The sequence below is a fragment of the Carcharhinus amblyrhynchos genome, chromosome 33 (assembly GCF_965287045.1).
Source record: "Carcharhinus amblyrhynchos chromosome 33, sCarAmb.v2.hapA, whole genome shotgun sequence".
NCBI classification, from domain to species: Eukaryota; Metazoa; Chordata; class Chondrichthyes; order Carcharhiniformes; family Carcharhinidae; genus Carcharhinus; species Carcharhinus amblyrhynchos.
Genome location: NC_137356.1, coordinates 11,102,932 through 11,120,943, shown reverse-complemented (window position 1 = coordinate 11,120,943; position 18,012 = coordinate 11,102,932). Strand labels below are relative to the sequence as shown.

Genomic DNA, 18,012 nt, shown 5'->3' with positions numbered 1-18,012 from the left:
TCCTTCCTGCAACTCCATCACCCTTCTAAGTTACACATCACCTTGACTTGAACCCGAGCAAAAGCTTTTCTTGTAAATGTAACAACTGAATACAATCTGTAAGACACTTTGAAAGGGGGGGGGGGGGGGGGATTGAATTCTAAATTCAAATAGAGAATAGCATAACCACCTGCAGGAAAAACAATTGCCAAGACTAGTCATAAAGGTTTACAGTTTAGAAACAGATCCTTCTGCCCAACTTGTCCATGCCGCTCTTTTTTTTAACCCCTAAGTTAGTCCCAATTGCCCGCATTTGGTCCATATCCCTCTATACCCAACTTACCCATGTAACTGTCAAAATGCTTTTTAAAAGACAAAATCGTACCCGCCTCTACTACTACTTCTTGCAGCTTGTTCCAGACACTCACTACCCTCTGTGTGAAAAAATTGCCCCTCTGGACTCTTTTGTATCTCTCCTCTCTCACCTTAAACCTGTGCCCTCTAGTTTTAGACTCCCCTACCTTTGGGAAAAGAAATGACTATCTAGCTGATCTAAGACCTTCATTATTTTGTAGACCTCTATAAGATCACTCCTCAGCCTTCAACGCACCAGAGAAAAAGAGTCCCAGTCTATGCAGCCTCTCCTTATAACTCAAACCATCAAGTCGAGTAACATCTCAGTAAATCTTTTCTGCACTCTTGCTAGTTTAATAATATCCTTTATGTAACAGGGTGACCAGAACTGTACACAGTATTCTAAGTGTGGCCTTACCAATGTCTTGTACAACTTCAGCAAGACATCCCAACTCCTGTATTCAACGTTCTGACCGATGAAATCAAGCATGCTGAATGCCTTCTTCGCGACTCTGTCCACCTGTAACTCCACTTTCAAGGAACTACGAACCTGTACCCCTAGATCTCTTTGCTCTGTAACTCTCCCCAGTGCCCTACCATTAACTGAGTAAGTCCTGCCCTGGTTCAATCCACCAAAATGCATCATCTCGCATTTATCTAAATTGGACTCCATCTGCCATTCTAAGACTAAGAAGAGAAAAGGCCAGGGAGTGGATCTAACTAAATTGCTCTTGCAGAGAACTGGCTTGACTAGCTGAATGGTTCCCTTGTGTACTATGATATTATTCTATATCGCCATTACTCCATTGTTGCTTAGTCAACAGCCTGGAGTTTGCTACACAGTGCCACCATTGGTGAGGTTGCAAAGTGCAGGATTTGGTGATAGGACTCTCCAAGTTACCTGTTTGCTAAATATAATTTAAAAGTCTTAAGTTTTACAATAATCATTTGAGGACTGATGGTTTTGACATTGGCTTTCACTGCCCGGGTAGCCAAGTTCAAACCCTGACTGACTGCTCAGATTGCAAAGACTTTAATCAGATCATTTATTTTCCAAGGAACGTGAGGCCTCTGATTTTTCTCACACAATTATGTGTAGAACTTCATTTCCAATTCAATCTCAGTCTGTTTATTAATGTCTCCTTATATTTTGTTAGTTTGTGAGAATATGAACCCCCTGATTTAAGGGCACCCAGTGCGGAGGGAGCACGGGGAAGGAGGAGGACCTCCTCGCAAACCTGCTCCTGGACCTGACAAGGCATTCCATCTTCAGGGCCAAGCAGTGGGCAATCGAAGGGGTCATCCAACCTGACTGTCTGCCCCTCCACCGTGGCTATATTCACAGTTGGGTATCCCTGGAAAGGGAGCATGCGGTGTCCAAGGGCACAGTTGATGCCTTCCTTGCCCACTGTGCAGCCACAGGGACTGGGACATATTACTGACCCCTTTAATCACATGTTAATTTGATGTTTTAATTTTCCTTTCCACTTTGCCTTTTGTTTCAGGCAGTTCCTCTCCTTTTAGGGAGCTGTCCCTTTTGCGTTATCCCTAAGTTAATTTGATTGGACACAAAGTGATGGGCTGATCAGGAAGCCTCTTACTTTGTACTTAGCTAGGAGTGTCAGTTCCTCTGGCACTCCTAGTGTCGACTGCTAACTGAAAACACTCGGTATGCTGTTGTCAGACTTGTGAATAAAAGGATTTTAGTGAAGGGACTTCTGCCTCCGAGGACTTATTACAGAGCTTCTCGGTGGGGAATCTATGATGTGGCTTTGTGCATTCACTGTTTCGTGTATCTACACACTCTAACTTCCCCTAATTAATGATTCAATGGCAGGCTACAGATTCAGGAAATGAGGAAATTACACCCTGCCCTTTCTCTGATGGTGGGACAGTGTACAGGAAGCTTTCTCATATCAAAATTGTGCTGTACCTGCCCTGGGAGTGTTTTATGCTGATACTGGAGCCTGGATTTCCTGCACAGCATTAGCTTACCATTTGCAATACCTGTCTAGTTTAGGTGCATGAGACTATTCAGAACACCTTGGCTTTTGAGCACGAACTGGAAAGTGTTACATATCTCAGCTACCTAACTTGCATCAGCTTGATGAGAATAAAATATTAAATAGACTTTTTTAAAGAACAGCACCTCCCAAACCCTATTGGAGGAATTTTACCATCCCATTCACCATGGGAATTCATCATAGAATTGCTATAGTACAGGAGGCGGCCATTCAGCCCATCGAGTCTGCACTGACAACAATCTCAATCTATCCCCGCAACCCCACATACTTACCCTGCGAATCCCCCTGAAACAAGGGTCAATTTAGCACAGCCAGTCAACCTAACCCACACACCTTCAGACCGAGAGAGGAAATGGGAGCACCTGGAGGAAACGGGAGCCCCTGGAGGAAACCCAGGCAAACACGGGGAGAATGTGCAAACTCCACCCAAGCCGGGAATCAAAACTGGGACCTGGTGCTGTGAGACAGCAACGCTAACCACTGTGTTGCCCAAATTGTAGCAGGCCGAGGGCAGACCATGTAAAGGTCCATGAGAAACAGAAGTATATTTCTAAGACAGGATAGTGTGCAACATGGAGGGAAACTCGCAAGTGATGATGTTTCCTTGAGCCAGCTGCATTTGTCCTAGGCAATAAGAATAATAGGGCAGGATTTTCCAATTTTGGGGTGAGCGGGATTTTTCAATCACAACAAATCCTGCTCTCAGATCTTATTGCCCAGAACAAAGGCAGCCGGCTCAGGGAAAAACCGTCACTTGCAAGTTTCTCTCCAGGTCGCACACTATCCTGGTTCAGGAACAGACTTCTGTTTTTCAGCGTTGTTAGTCAAAATATCTAATGACGCGATGGGAGTACCTTCACAACAGTATTTGAGTGGTTTACCACCACTTTCTCGATAACAATAACGGATGGGTAATAAAAGCTGGTCTTACGAGCGACACCCACATCCTAAAAATGAAGGAAAAAATGCAGCTTGTGGTTTGATGGCTTCCTTCAGAAACCACACTGTAAACCTATTCATCAGTATCTGCTGCCCACATCCGGCCCAGTTGCTATTTGCACACATGACCTGAACGAGACGATTTTACCTCTTGAGTAAGACTCAAAGTGAGCAAATGATGCAGCTCATTGCCAGCTCCTAACCTCCCTCAAAAGCTCCATCAGAGAATTAAGCCTGAGCAGCAAAGGACACTTTCCATCGATACTCAGGGAAAAAACCAAGGGCCACATGGTAAATGATAAACTCACGAACTGGAACTTAATCAGCTGGAGAGCTATGCCTTGGCGGCTAACTTCCACAGACACAGTTCAAGAGCTATAGACGAGAATGTTCAACTTCAAAGGAATCTTTCCAGTCTCAAACTTTTATCTGCGTACTCCAGTATAGGAGCAAAAGATAAATACTGTGGATGTTGGAGATCTGAAATAAAAACAGGAAGTGCTGGAAAAACTCAGCAGGACTGGCAGCATCTGTGGAGATAGAAAAAACAGAGCGAACATGTTAACACTGTGTTTCTACCTTTGAAGATGCTGCCAGACTTGCTCAGTCTGTTGAGTACGCAGATTCTTCATTAGCTCACACTTCTCAAAATTGTGTGAAAAGGCCGTTATTTACAAATTCAGAGCTCGCCTGAATTCTTTCTGGATCTTTCTGGACACAATTAGTCCCACCCTGGAATGCAATGCAGCAACAATAAAATAGAAAATTGCACTGCGTGTGATGAGAGCAGTGGGAAAACAGGTCAAGCTTAAAGCACGTCAGTGGCAGAACAACGGAGTCAAGATTTTATTTCTGTCCAGCTTCAAGAAAACAAACATGAAAACAGGCAACAAAACACTCACTGTCTGGAATTCACTGTTTCCTGCCAAATTACACAAAGGTTTTTGCAACCTAATGTTAGTACAGTGGCCCAGGGTCCTGGAGAATCATTCTTAGGCCATGATGGAATGTAACAAAACCTCCATTCTTCTCCAAAGCAAACCGAGCAGTGAGGGCAATAAAAATGCAGCGGGGACCAGGGTGGGGGGAGTGTATAATGGGTTGCCCACTGACTTTTCACCTCTGGGACCTGGGATCAAAAAAATCTAACCAAAACGGATGGGACAAAAACCCTGTCTGTATGCCGGTACTAAGGCTCTTAAGGGAAGAGAGTGCAGGCAGGCTTAACCCTTGTGGACATGGATCTGCAGTCCAAAACTGTCTCTTCTCCTTACGAATCGATCAGCCATGATCTTATTGAATGGCGGAGCAGGCTCAAGGGGCCAGATGGCCTACTCCTGCTTCAAGTTCTTATGTTCTGAAAACAAAGAACAAAGAACAGTACAACACAGAAATAGGCCCTTCTGCCCTCCAAGCCGGTGCCGATCACTTTTACCTATCTAAACCTTTACCTATCTAAACCAATTGCTTATTTCCCTCTATTCCCTGTTTGTTCATATCAAGATAGGTCTTAAATGTGGCTAACCTACCTGCTTCAACCACCTCACTTGGCAGGCATTCCAGGCCCCCACCACCCTCTGTGCGAAAAAAAACTTCGCCCCGCTCATTTCCACTGAGCCTTTTCCTCTCTTATCTTGAACTTGTGCTCCCTTGTAATTGTCACTTCTGCCCTGGGAAAAAGCTTCCAACTGTTCATCCTATCTGTACCTCTCATAATTTTATAGACTTTTATCGGGTCGCCCCTCAGCCTCCGTCTTTCCAGGGAGAACAATCCCAGTTTTATTCAATCTCTCCTCATAGCTAATACCCTCCATACCAAGCAACACTAAAGGCTCTTAAGCCTAGTCAGCACTAAATGATAAACTCATTCATGTTAATTGTTGCATTACTGACTCAACTGATTTGATGCGGAGACGCTGGCGTTGGACTGGGGTGGGCAAAGTAAGAAGCCTCACAACATCAGGTTAAAGTCCAACAGGTTTATATGGAATCACGAGCTTTGAGTGTGATGAAGGAGCAGCTTTCCAAAAGCTTGTGATCCCAAATAAACCTGTTGGACTTTAACCTGATGTTGTGAGACTTGACTGACTTGAGGAAGGCTCTGTTATAAAGGAACACACGGAGAGGAAGAGAAATCATCACAGGAGGAGTGAAAAAAAAATAAATCATCAATGTGAATCCTGTGCAAAATCTGCTGGGCATCAGGCTAAGTTCAAGTAGTGGTTTCAGCAAGAATGTAGTATTTAGACTAACCCACTGACGTAAATGTATTGGTTCACACAAATTAATCATACGAGAAACCCTTCATATATACACCTTTCATGTACATGTATACATGCACAAACACACACAATTGAAGATGCAGTTAGTTTATGAATAATGCTCTTATGAGTGAATCTTAATTCCAGTTTCTGAATGTGGATTGCTGCTACTCTAGCAGTTAGCTCCTTGTACTGTTACATTTTCCTATTGGCACAGCTGACTCTTAGCTTTTTCTTTTCCTCCCATACAACAATCTGGCACAATCTCAGCATCATGTGGGAACAGCTGTACACTCACCAACTGATGGGAGCCGCTGCGTTTCTTGGATAGCTGTGGTGAGCTGCTATATTGGCTGGACACTTGCTTTCTGACTTCAGCTGCCACGGTCCTGCAAAGGGAAACACAATTCAAATAATTTCACAACCATGAGAACCTGGCTTTGTGCCCACATGACAAGGTCAGAACTCAGTGAGCCAATACCCGGGATTAAAGCTCTCTAAGATGATCACTAAAACTTCTGACATGAAGCCACACTAATAGAAAGCTCTTTGTGAAGGCCTCTCCCTTCTCCGATATTATAGGCACATTACTTAGCACTACTCAAAGGCCTCTGCAGTAGTCCAATCCTTAAGAACAGGGTCATGATCCACATTCATGCATCTTCCCCTACACTGGGTGTAGTGCTGCACTAAGGAAGTGTAGCAGTTAGAAGAACTCACTTATAGAATCTCAGCGGCAGAAGCAGGCCATTCAGCCCATCGAGCCTACATCGACAACTATCCCACCCTGACCCTATCCCCATAACCCCACATATTTACCCTGCTAATCCCCCTAACCTACACATCTTGGGATGTTAAGGAGCAATTTAGCATGGCCAATCTACCACTCCATCTTCGGACTGTGGGAGGAAACTGGAGCACCCGGAGGAAACCCACGCAGAATACACATGGGAGAACGTGCAGACTCCACACAATCACCCAAGGCCAAGATTGAACCCGGGTCCCTGGCGTTATAAGGGAGCAGTGCTCACTACTGTGCCACACGTTCCCTTATCTTTCTCCTCCCAAGACACTGATTGAAACATAAACGCTGACGTAGACCAGTTGGGCCAAATGGCCTGTAGCTGTTGTTAAATTCCATGTACTAAGCTCAGTAAATCTACAGCCACGTAGAGATCAAATTATCACAATATAAATTATAGGATACTATTCTACAAGGGGTAATTGGACTCTGCATGTATATATCCATAAATCATTAATGGTGCCAAGACAGGTTGGGAGCGTAATTAACAAAGCATGCAGCATCCTAAGTTTTATTAAATGTAAGGATGTTGTGGTTTATATATAGAACACTGGTTCAGCCTCAACTTAAAGTCAAATCTAGTTCTGGATGGTACACTTTAGGAAGGATGAGAGGGCATTAGAAATGGTGCAGAAAAGATTAATGAGAATCTTGACCCTGGTTGAACTCAAACTTAGTGTCCATGAGCAGGTTAAAGTTTAGTTGTTAGTCACAAGTAAAGTTTACGTTAACACTGCAATGAAGTTACTGTGAAAAGTCCCTAGATTATTGCTGAGCAAGTGTCATTTGATAGTGCTGAAGACTTCTTTCATCACTTTACTGGTGATTGAGAGTAGACTAAAGGGGCAGTAATTGGTCGGGTTGGACTTTAATTTCTTGTGTACAGGGCATACCGGGCAATTTTCCACATTGTCGGGTAGATGCCAGTGTTTTGACTATACTGGAACAGCTTGGTTAGGGGTGCGACACATTCTGGAGCACAAGTCTCCAGGACAATTACTGAAACATTGTCAGGGTCCATAGCCTTTGCAATATCCAGTGCCTTCAGCTGTTTTTCGATATCACATTGATGAATCAAATTGGCTGAAGTCTGACACCAGAGGAGACCAAGATGGATCATCCACTTGACACATCTGGCTGAAGATTGTTGCGAATGCTTCAGTCTCACCTTTTACACAGATGTGTTGGGGTCCTCCATCAGTGGGCGGCACGGTAGCACCGTCGTTAGTGCTGCTGCTTCACAGCTCCAGGGACCTGGGTTCGATTCCTGGCTTGTGTCACTGTCTGTGGGGAGTTTGCACGTTCTCCCCATGTCTGCGTGGGTTTCCTCCAGGTGCTCTGGATTCCTCCCACAGTCTGAAAGACGTACTGGTTAGGTGCATTGGCTATGCTAAATTCTCCCTCAGTGTCCCCGAACATGTGCAGGAGTGTGGCGACTAAGCCATTTTCATAGTAACTTCATTGCAGTGTTAATGTAAGCCAACCTGTGGCTAATAAATAAATTTTAACTTGGTACCCTTTCATGCGGAACCAACATCTACATTTGAGTGGTGTATGCAATTAAGCACCTGTCTTACACTGCCATTTTTTCTTTCTTTCTTCCAATCTTCCTCCTTGTGAAGTTGCTGTAACTTGTCGGATGACAGTTCAGTGGATGCCAACAGCCCGCCAGTACCATGCCAACATAGTTATTCTTTTATTATAAGCCTTGACAGTAGACGCCAGCAGATTCTGTGGTGCACCTAAACTTTGAGCCTGCCTTCCTAAATAAAAATCAACTTACATTAGCCAGCAGGCTTGACTGACTGGAAGTGGTGACTGTTCCCTCCAACAATATCTTAACAAAACAAAAATACCTGTATCTCAGCACAATTACATGTCATATATGTCCACACCCATAAAAAAAAGCCTATTTATTAGTGACCCAAGCCAGGAACTGAATCCAGGTCCCTGGCGCTATGAGGCAGCAGTGCTAACCACTGTGCCGCCGTGCCGCTCCAATGAAACAGCCAGTATTTTGTCCACTTCCACTTTTCACTGAAGGCGTAACTTGCCAAGTCCACAGCTTAAAGTTAAAGCTTGTTAATTTATTAGTCACAAATATGCTTACATAAACACAGCAATGAAGTTACTGTGAAAATCCACTGAGGGAGAATTTAGCATGGCAAATACACTTAACTAGCATGTCTTTCGGACTTTGGGAGGAAATCAGAGCACCTGGAGGAAACCCACGCAGATACGGAGAGAACATGCTGACTCCACACAGGCCGTGACCCAAGCCAGGAATTGAACCTGGTACCCTGGCGCTGTGAGGCAGTGGTGCTAACCACTGCGCCACCATGCCACTGGCAAATAGCTCCAGGTTAAATGGACTGATTTGTATTTAAAATACTACCAATGGCAGAACATAGCCACTTTCATTTTGACTGACAACAATATGATGTACTTTAAAAAGGAATTGAGCAATAATTTCTCATTCAACGGGTAAAAATGTCTTCCCATCTCTCTGGCACCCTGGCATATAAATAAAGAGTTCAGCCTTTCTGACAATTCACATGGGGCCATCGTAAGGACAGAAGCCAGTCATTTGCAATAATCCCTGACGGGTTAAGAAGTGTGCGGTGACAATGCAGAAGCGGTTGAGAAGATTCACTCCAGGTGCTGTCTACATTCTAATTTCTGGCTTGTGGCAGTTGGTAGCCCAGTAAGGAAGCCTTGGTGGCTGATAATTGGTATCAGGAGCACGTACACAGGGAATCGCTATTTCCACGCCCCTCAAATGTTGAGGGCAAGTCAGGCATTCAGCATGTAAACAAACAGCCCAATTAAGTTCAAAGTCTGCCAAAACAGCTTCCTCAACTACTTAACTTCTCTGCAAACTGTTCTGCGATAAGAACCTCCACCAAATGAAACTGCCTCGTATCTGAGGTATTGGTTATAATTTTACCATTTTCACTTACTACCATATTAATTTCAAGATCCTTGAACGTAAATCCCTCCATGGACACAGTCCACTTCATTTCAGTGTTAATGCTGTGTGTTTGGGCCCATTTCCAGATAGATACTGGCAGCCACACCTGTGCTGCTAAGCTGGCCACTTTAGAATCATAGAATCCCTGCAGTGCAGAAGGAGGCTATTCAGCCCATCAAGCTGACACCAGCAATAACCCCATCCTCATAAACCCACAAATGTAGCCTACTAATCCCGCTAATGCTAAGGGTCAATTTAGCATGGCCAATCCATCTAACCTACACAGCTTTGGATGCTAAGGATCAATTTAGCATGGTCAATCCACCTAATCTACACATCTCTGGAGATTAAGATGCAATTTAGTATGGCCAATCCACCTAACCTACACACCTTTGGACACTAAGGGGCAATTTAGCAAGGTCAGTCTCCTAAACTGCACATATTTGGAGTCTGGGAAGAAACCGGAGCACCCGGAGAAAACCCATGCTGACACAGGGCGAACGTGCAAGCTCCACACAAAGTTACCCAAGACTGGAATTGAATGCAACTGGTAATGGAACCACAGTGTCATACATATCACCAAATCTCAGATGTTCAATTGCTGGTCTGTGCAACGGTGGTGGATTGAAATGTGTTCTCAGTGGGCTAGGAAGGCAAGTGGCACAGGAGGAACTTCTCCAGTTTTCCAACTACTATTCACTAACCTTGTTGAAATGCCTGTGGACATTGGATATTGATCATGTGTGACAGATGTAGTGGTTAGGTGCATTAGCCATGCTAAATTCTCCCTCAGTGTACCCGAACAGGGGCCGGAGTGTGGCAACTAGGGGATTTTCACAGTAACTTCATTGCAGTGCTACGAATAAATAAGCTTTAAATTTAGGGGAATGGTTTGCTGTCACTCACTGCCGAGATTCAACCAAAATGAACGGCAAGATACTGAGGAGGGAAGGATCTCACCCAACGTTATCTGAACAACAGTCATCAACTTCATGAGAGTTGGGATGAAAATGAGCAAAAGAATGACACAGCTAACTGACTCAGACACAAAATTGGCTCCATACTAAAAGTGATCCCAGGCATTTGATTTGATTTATTATTGTCACATGTATTGGTATACAGTGAAAAGTATTGTTTCTTGCATGCTATACAGACAAAGCATACCATTCATAGAGAAGGATAGAGTGGACAATGTAGTGTTACAGTTGTAGCTAGGGTGTAGAGAACAATTAACTTAATACAAGGTAGGTCCATTCAAAAGTCTGATGGCAGCAGGGAAGAAGCTGTTCTCAAGTCGCTTGCTATAGGTCCTCAGACTTTTGTATCTTTTTCCTGACGGAAGAAGGCGGCAGAGAGGTGTGTGGGGTTCTTAGTTATGCAGGCTGTTGTTCCAAGGCAGCAGGAAGTGTAGACAGTGTCAACGGGTGGGAGGCTGGTTTGAGTGATGGACTGGGCTTTGTTCACCTCACTTTTACTGACAAATGACTGTGCCAATCAACTGAATATAAAACAACTAAACAAGTCACTCTGGAGAAAAATGCAATTCTTCTTTAGTGAGCCAGTAGGTGAGAACAGGATACACAAAGGAAACCAGGGGACTGAGGCACTCAAATCCAGTTCTACAGGAAATAGCTGATGAGACTTTGAAAGGAGAACTAAACACTGAATAAGAAATGCTTTACTCCGAAACGAGCCGTCATTGAAGCTACCTCATTTTTATGATGAGTTCCTGTATTTGAATATCTCCGGTTTTGAATAAGACCGAGTCCAACTGCTCTGCTTCATTCGACTTGTATGCAATTACACAAATTAGAGGTGTGCCAGAAGATTTTAAAGGATCCAAGATGACAGTGCCTGGGGTTATTACAACTGTCATTTCAAGTTGCAGAACCATGTGTAATTAGGTGCCGTATAATTGATGTTGTATTTTGAGCACTAACTAATGTGGGTTTGTTAGTGATGAGGGACTCTGCTGCCAGGTCCAATGACAAAGCCGCCATTGAAACAAGAACATGGTTGTCCAAAACTCTCGTCATAATTGGTCTGCTTTAAAAATTGTAATTACAGAGGATTACCAGATCTGAGTGAGTCAAAAGCATACAATAGCCACCTTTGTGGCAGACTTTTCATTTTGCAATTCTTTGAAGTTTTCTTCCTCTCTTCTCGAAAGGCACCAGCCCCTCCCTCATACTTCTACCCGGTGTGATTCCTCATCTGCGCTTCAACAGTGACCAAACAATCCCTACAGTGCAGAAGGAGGCCATTCAGCCCATCAAGTCTGCACTGACTCTCTGACAGAGTATCTTGGCCAGGCCCATTCCCTGCCTTAACCCCTTCACCCCGCACATTTACCATGGCTAATCTGTCTAACCTGCACATCTTTGGACACAAAGGGGCAAATTAGCATGGCCAATCCATCTAACCTGCACATCTTTGGACACTAAGTGGCAATTTAGCATGGCCAATCTACATAATTTGCATATCTTTCCAGACAATAAGAGGTAATTTACCATGGCCAATCCACCTACCCTGCACACCTTTGGACTGTGGGAGGAAATCTGTATACTTTGTACCGATATTACAATGGTTTTTAAACACTTAATGGAGAGCAAACATTAAACAAGCCGTCTTGAATTTGACTTTTCCATCTTGTCCATTTACTTTTAATAATTGTCAGTGGCAGTGTGGAATCGACCCCTCAAACAGCACCTACTGAAAAATCTTCAATAGCGATAAGACACTGGGGACATATCCTCAGTACTTCAATCATTATTTTTTTTAAAAATCTACAACTTTAGAATAGACCATTAACCAAGTTAGCCCTCTGATATTCCTGCGGTTTTCCTTTGATAGTGTCACGTTGACCTTAAATAATCCAGGAGAAGATGTAAGCAATACAAACAGAAACACCACATGGAGAATGAATCGATATTTTTGAACAGGATTCCCCAGGAAATGGTGATGAAAATCCTACATGCTCCTCTTTATGCTGTACAGACATGGGACAGGAAGGTGCGTTTCAATACTGCAGCAGCTGGACAAGGCCCAACTCAGTACCTGTCCCCAGTAAAGAAAGAACTTGCAATTGTATTGGCACCAAGAGAGAAAACACAACACTGCATTTGTAGAGCAGATATCACAACCTCAGGGGGTCCCAAGGTGCTTTACAGACAACCATTTTGGAATGTAGGCATTGTTGTAATGCAGGAAAATGGAGGAACCAATTTATTCATAGCAATCTCTCAACGACAGCAATAAGATTATGACCAGATCAGTTAATTCTGACCGAGGCATATGCTTTAGACAACAGACAGACGAGTTGGTAAAGTTATGACATAGTGCTGTGATAAAATTCCATTTACATAGAGTACCTGTCTATATCAATGGGGATGGAATGGAAATGGTTGAAGTCTTCAAGTTTCTAGGTGTTCGGATCACCAACAACCTGTCCAGGTCCCTCCACGCCGATGCTACAGTTAAGAAAGCCCACCAATGCCTCTACTTTCTCAGGAGGCTAAGCAAATTTGGTACGTCTACTATGACTCTCACCAATTTTTACAGATGCACCATAGAAAGCCATTTTTCTGGTTGTATCATAAGAACATAAGAAATAGGAGCAGGAGTAGGCCATCTAGCCCTTCGAGCCTGCCCTGCCATTCAATAAGATCATGGCTGATCTGTCGTGGCTCAGTTCCACATTCCCGCCCTCTCCCCATAACCCTTAATCCCCTTGCCTATCAAAAACCTATCAACCCGCGTCTTAAAAGTATTGAGCGAGGCAGCCTCCACCACTTCAACGGGCAGAGAATTCCAGAGATTCACCACCTTTTGAGTGAAGAAGTTCCTCCTCAACTCCGTTGTAAACCGCCCCCTCTTTATCTTGAGCCTGTGCCCTCTAGTCCTACTGTCCTTTCTGAGCAGGAAGAGCCTCTCCACCTCTATCCTATCCATCCCATTCATCATCTTATATGTCTCAATGAGATCTCCCCTCATTCTTCTAAACTCTAATGAGTACAAGCCTAGTTTATTCAGCCTCTCCTCATAGTTCAACACCCTCAACTCCGGTATCAGCCTAGTAAACCTCCCCTGCACTCCCTCCAAGGCCAGAATATCCTTGCGTAAGTGCGGCAACCAAAACTGCACACAGTACTCCAGCTGCGGCCTCACCAGCGCCCTACCCAGCTGCAGCAAGACCTCCCTACTTTTATATTCAATCCCCCTCGCTATGAAGGCCAGCATCCCATTTGCCTTCCTGACCACCTGCTGCACCTGCAGGCTGGGTTTTTGCAACTCATGCACAAGGACCCCGAGGTCCCTCTGCACCGTCGCCTGCTGCAGTTTTTCGCCATGTAAGTAACAGTCCTTCCTACCATTATTCCTACCAAAGTGGACAACCTCACATTTGCCAACATTAAATTCCATTTGCCAGTTCCTGGCCCATTCGCCCAGCCTATCTAGATCCTTCTGCAGACTCTCCACACCCTCCACACAATTTGCCGTTCCACCAATCTTGGTGTCATCAGCAAATTTTGACACCATACACTCGGTTCCCTCCTCCAGATCATCTATATAAATGGTAAATAGCTGAGGCCCCAGCACCGACCCCTGGGGCACTCCACTAGTCACCATCCGCCAATCCAAATAGCACCCATTAACCCCCACTCTCTGCCTCCTATTTGACAACCAATCCTCTATCCACGCTAACACCCTACCCCCAATTCCATGCCCCCTGACCTTCTGTAATAACCTCTTGTGAGGCACCTTATCAAACGCTTTCTGAAAATCAAGAAACACCACATCCACCGGCTCTCCTCTATCCACCGCCCTAGACACATCCTCATAGAACTCCAAGAAATTCGTCAGACATGACTTCCCCTTAAAGAAACCGTGCTGCGTCTGCTCTATCAAACAATTCTCCTCAAGATGCCTCGCTATTTTCTCCTTGATCACGGATTCTAACATTTTACCTACAACAAACGTTAAATTAACCGGCCTATAATTCCCTGCCTTTTGCCTGCCACCCTTCTTAAACAACGGCGTAACATTAGCCATTTTCCAATCTTCCGGCACTTCCCCGGAATCCACTATCACCTCTGCCATTTCTTTCAGAACCCTTGAATGCATTCCATCCGGTCCTGGGGACTTGTCCACAATCAGTCCCTCCAGTCTGTCGAGCACTGCCTCTCTAGTAACAATAATGTCATTCAGGCCCTCCACTCCTACCATCTTTTCATCGCTAACACCCGGCAAATTATTCACGTCCTCCTCCGTGAAGACCGAAACAAAAAAGTTATTCAAGGCCTCAGCCATTTCCCCATCCCCTACCACTAATTCCCCCCTCTCATCCTCTAAGGGTCCAACGTTCACCCTAGCCAGCCTCTTCCTTTTTATATATTTATAAAAACTCTTGCTATCCTTCTTTATATTAAGCGTGTTTTTATATTGAGCGTGTGTTTTTTATCACAGCTTGGTATGGCTCCTGCTCTGTCCAAAACCACAAGAAACTATAACAGTTCGTGAATAAACCCCAGCCCATCACGCAAACCATCCATTGACTCTGTCTACTGCTCGGGAAGGCAGTTAGCATAATCAAGGACCCCACGCACTCTGGACATACTCTCTTCCACCTTGCTCTGTCAGGAAAAAGATACAAAAGCCTGAGAACATGTACTAACTGACTCAAGAACAGCTTCTTCCCTGTTGCCAGACTTTTGAACGGACTTACATTATACTAAGTTGAGCTTTCTCTACAACCCAGCTATGACTGTAACACTACATTCTGCACCCTCTCCTTTCCTTCTCTATGTACAGTATGCTTTGTCTGAATAGCACGCAAATAATACTTTTCACTGTATACAAAGACATGTGACAATAATAAATCAAATCAAATTTCATAGCCTCAGATCATCCCAAAGCACTTCACATCCATTGAGCTATCTTTGAAGTGTAACCACTGTATAAGAAATGCACCAAGTTTATTTCAGCATAGAACGCTCCCACAAATAGCTGTACGATAACCAGACAATCATCCTTTATAAAATAAAAAATTCATTGATAGATAAATATTGGCACAGACATCAGGGATAACTTCTCTGTTCTTCTTCAGAATAGTGCCACAAAGAGCCCAGGAGAGGAGGAGGAGAGAATGCACATGGTGTGAATCAGTAGGGCCCTTGCCTGCACAATGGTTAGCACTGCTGCCTCACAGCGCCACAGACTCAGGTTCAATTCCCGGCCTTGGGTCACTTGTACGGCAGATTTTGTGTTAATTTTGAATGCCTCCCAAGTCATATTCAATATTGGTGAGCAGTCTGATAGTTATAATTTAGATTTCTACAAAGGCAATTTAAATATCCATCAAATTAATTTAAATGCTTGGTTTTATAGATCTTTGTTTTATAGAACATGGAGTTTACACATTCTCTCCATGTCTGCGTGAGTTTCCACCAGGTCCTCCAGTTTCCTCCCACAGTCCAAAGATGTGCAGGTTAGGTTGAGTGACCATGCTAAATTGCCCCGTTAGTGTCCCAAGATGTTAGTTTTGGGTGGATTTGCATGGGGTTAAGGGGATCAGGGCTAGGTAGGATTATTGCTGGTGCAAGCTCAATGGGCCAAATGGCCTCCTGCACCATAGCGTTTCTATGTTTCAACAGTGCCCACAAACAAGAGTGCAATGTGTGTTCCGCTTCTGAACAAAATTCCTGTGCTTGAGATCTGACTATCCTGGAGTAAGAGACTGAGTCTGTGTGACCATTTGTTTTGACAGCCAGGGCACACTCTGAGTGATGTAGTCAGTGTCTGCCCTTACCCCTCCAGCAGTCCTTAAAGGACGCCACGTGCTATTTTCAGAGCAAGCTCTCCTCCATGGGTAACTGAACTGACTTCACCTGAGCTTGATAGAGTGAAGATGCAGTATGTCCTGTGAGTTCTTTAAGTTCCTCAATTTGTTCCCTATTCAATTTCCACTGATTTATTGCAATGTTTTTAGCATTGTTCTTGTTGTTTTATCCATGCCTGACAGGTCACATGGAACTAGTGGCCCATTACTATTGGGCTATTACTCTTTTATCTCTCTTCTGCTCTCATTTTATTTCATTAATGAATTGCTAATTGTCTAATATCTTAATTACTACCACAAGTCATGTCATGCACTGTAATTTATAAAATTATTTTCTCTTTTTACTACTAAAGTCAAATACCATTGCTATATATGTGATACCGGAGTTGAGGGGGTTGAGCTATGAGGAGAGGCTGAATAAACTAGGCTTGTACTCGTTAGAGTTTAGAAGAATGAGGGGAGATCTCATTGAGACGTATAAGATGATGAATGGGATGGATAGGATAGAGGTGGAGAGACTCTTCCCGCTCAAAAAAGACAGTAGGACTAGGGGGCACAGCCTCAAGATAAAGGGGGCGGTTTAGAACGGAGTTGAGGAGGAACTTCTTCACTCAAAGGGTGGTGAATCTCTGGAATTCTCTGCCCGTTGAAGTGGTGGAGGCTGCCTCGCTAAATATGTTTAAGACGCGGGTTGATGGGTTTTTGATAGGCAAGGGGATTAAGGGTTATGGGGAGAAGGCGGGAAAGTGGAACTGAGCCACAACAGATCAGCCATGATCTTATTGAATGGCGGGGCAGGCTCGAAGGGCTAGATGGCCTACTCCTGCTTCTATTTCTTATGTTCCTATGTTCTTCCCAAAAACCTATCCACACACTCACCCACACTGAAAAACAACCAGCTACCCCAACTTTTGTAAATTCTGCTGAGGCCAACTCGGAACATGCGTCACCGGTGGCAAACGCAAAATCAGTGTCGGATAAACCCAACTCCTAACGTCAAGAAACACCGTCAGGCAAATCCAAGAAATAATAATATTTTGCTGTTGGTAATATTTTGGACTCCTACAACTTTCCTTTTGCAAGAAATAACCTTTACAGGAAGTTTCATAAAAGCAGGGTGGAAGATTGCATGTAACAGTAATGCCACAATAACAGTTTGTTTTCTCATTAGACACATCTGGAGCAACTCAACTGCCCACTTGGTGTGAAACAGGATTTACTTTCTCTCCAAACAAATGGAAAAATGATAAGAAACATGGATGAGTTCATGGGTAAACTTGCCAAATTTGAGTTTTAAAAGCCTGCATCCCAACACTGTCACATTTACAGAGCCAACTTTCATTGACTGAGGATTCAGGTCACTGGCATTATGAATACATGTCCAAAGACAACAACAGAATCCACTCCGAACACTACAAACCGTGAAGCTGCTTTCCCTTTAGCTCGTGTACCCTCAGTTGGTAGGTTTAGGACTAACCAGAGTCACAGCAAAAGTGAGCAGACTTATTACAGTCATGTTGGGTTTGCTCAGATTTTAGCCTGCCATATAAAAACCCGAATACTGAATAAAGTTTATTAGCCACAAGAAAGGCTTACATTAACACTGCAACAAAGTTGTTGTGCAATTCCCCTACTTGCCACACTCTGGCATAAATTCCTATTATCAGCACTGAGTGGTCACTGCCAGGTGACCACAACTGAAGTGGGACAATGGTGCAATAAAGCCATGCCTGTGCCTGACTTAGAACACAGGAAAATGAGAGGGAAAGGCAGCCAAAGGAGGACTCATTTGTGAAGTTCAAGATTATCCTGAGCTTCTCAGCTCAGCAGTTTTAGATATGCCA

The 18,012-nt window shown here is 44.0% G+C and overlaps 1 protein-coding gene across 9 annotated transcripts in view; it reads right to left on the bottom strand.

The window, feature by feature from the left end:
- The window catches only part of dock6 (dedicator of cytokinesis 6), a 209,916-nt gene that overhangs the window by 142,825 nt on the left and 49,079 nt on the right, over window positions 1-18,012 (bottom strand). For all 9 annotated transcript variants that reach the window (XM_080216640.1, XM_080216633.1, XM_080216635.1 and 6 more), the window contains exon 2: window positions 5,856-5,946. In XM_080216640.1, coding sequence (XP_080072766.1) covers window positions 5,856-5,946 — 91 coding nt within the window. The remainder of the gene's footprint in view (window positions 1-5,855; window positions 5,947-18,012) is intronic.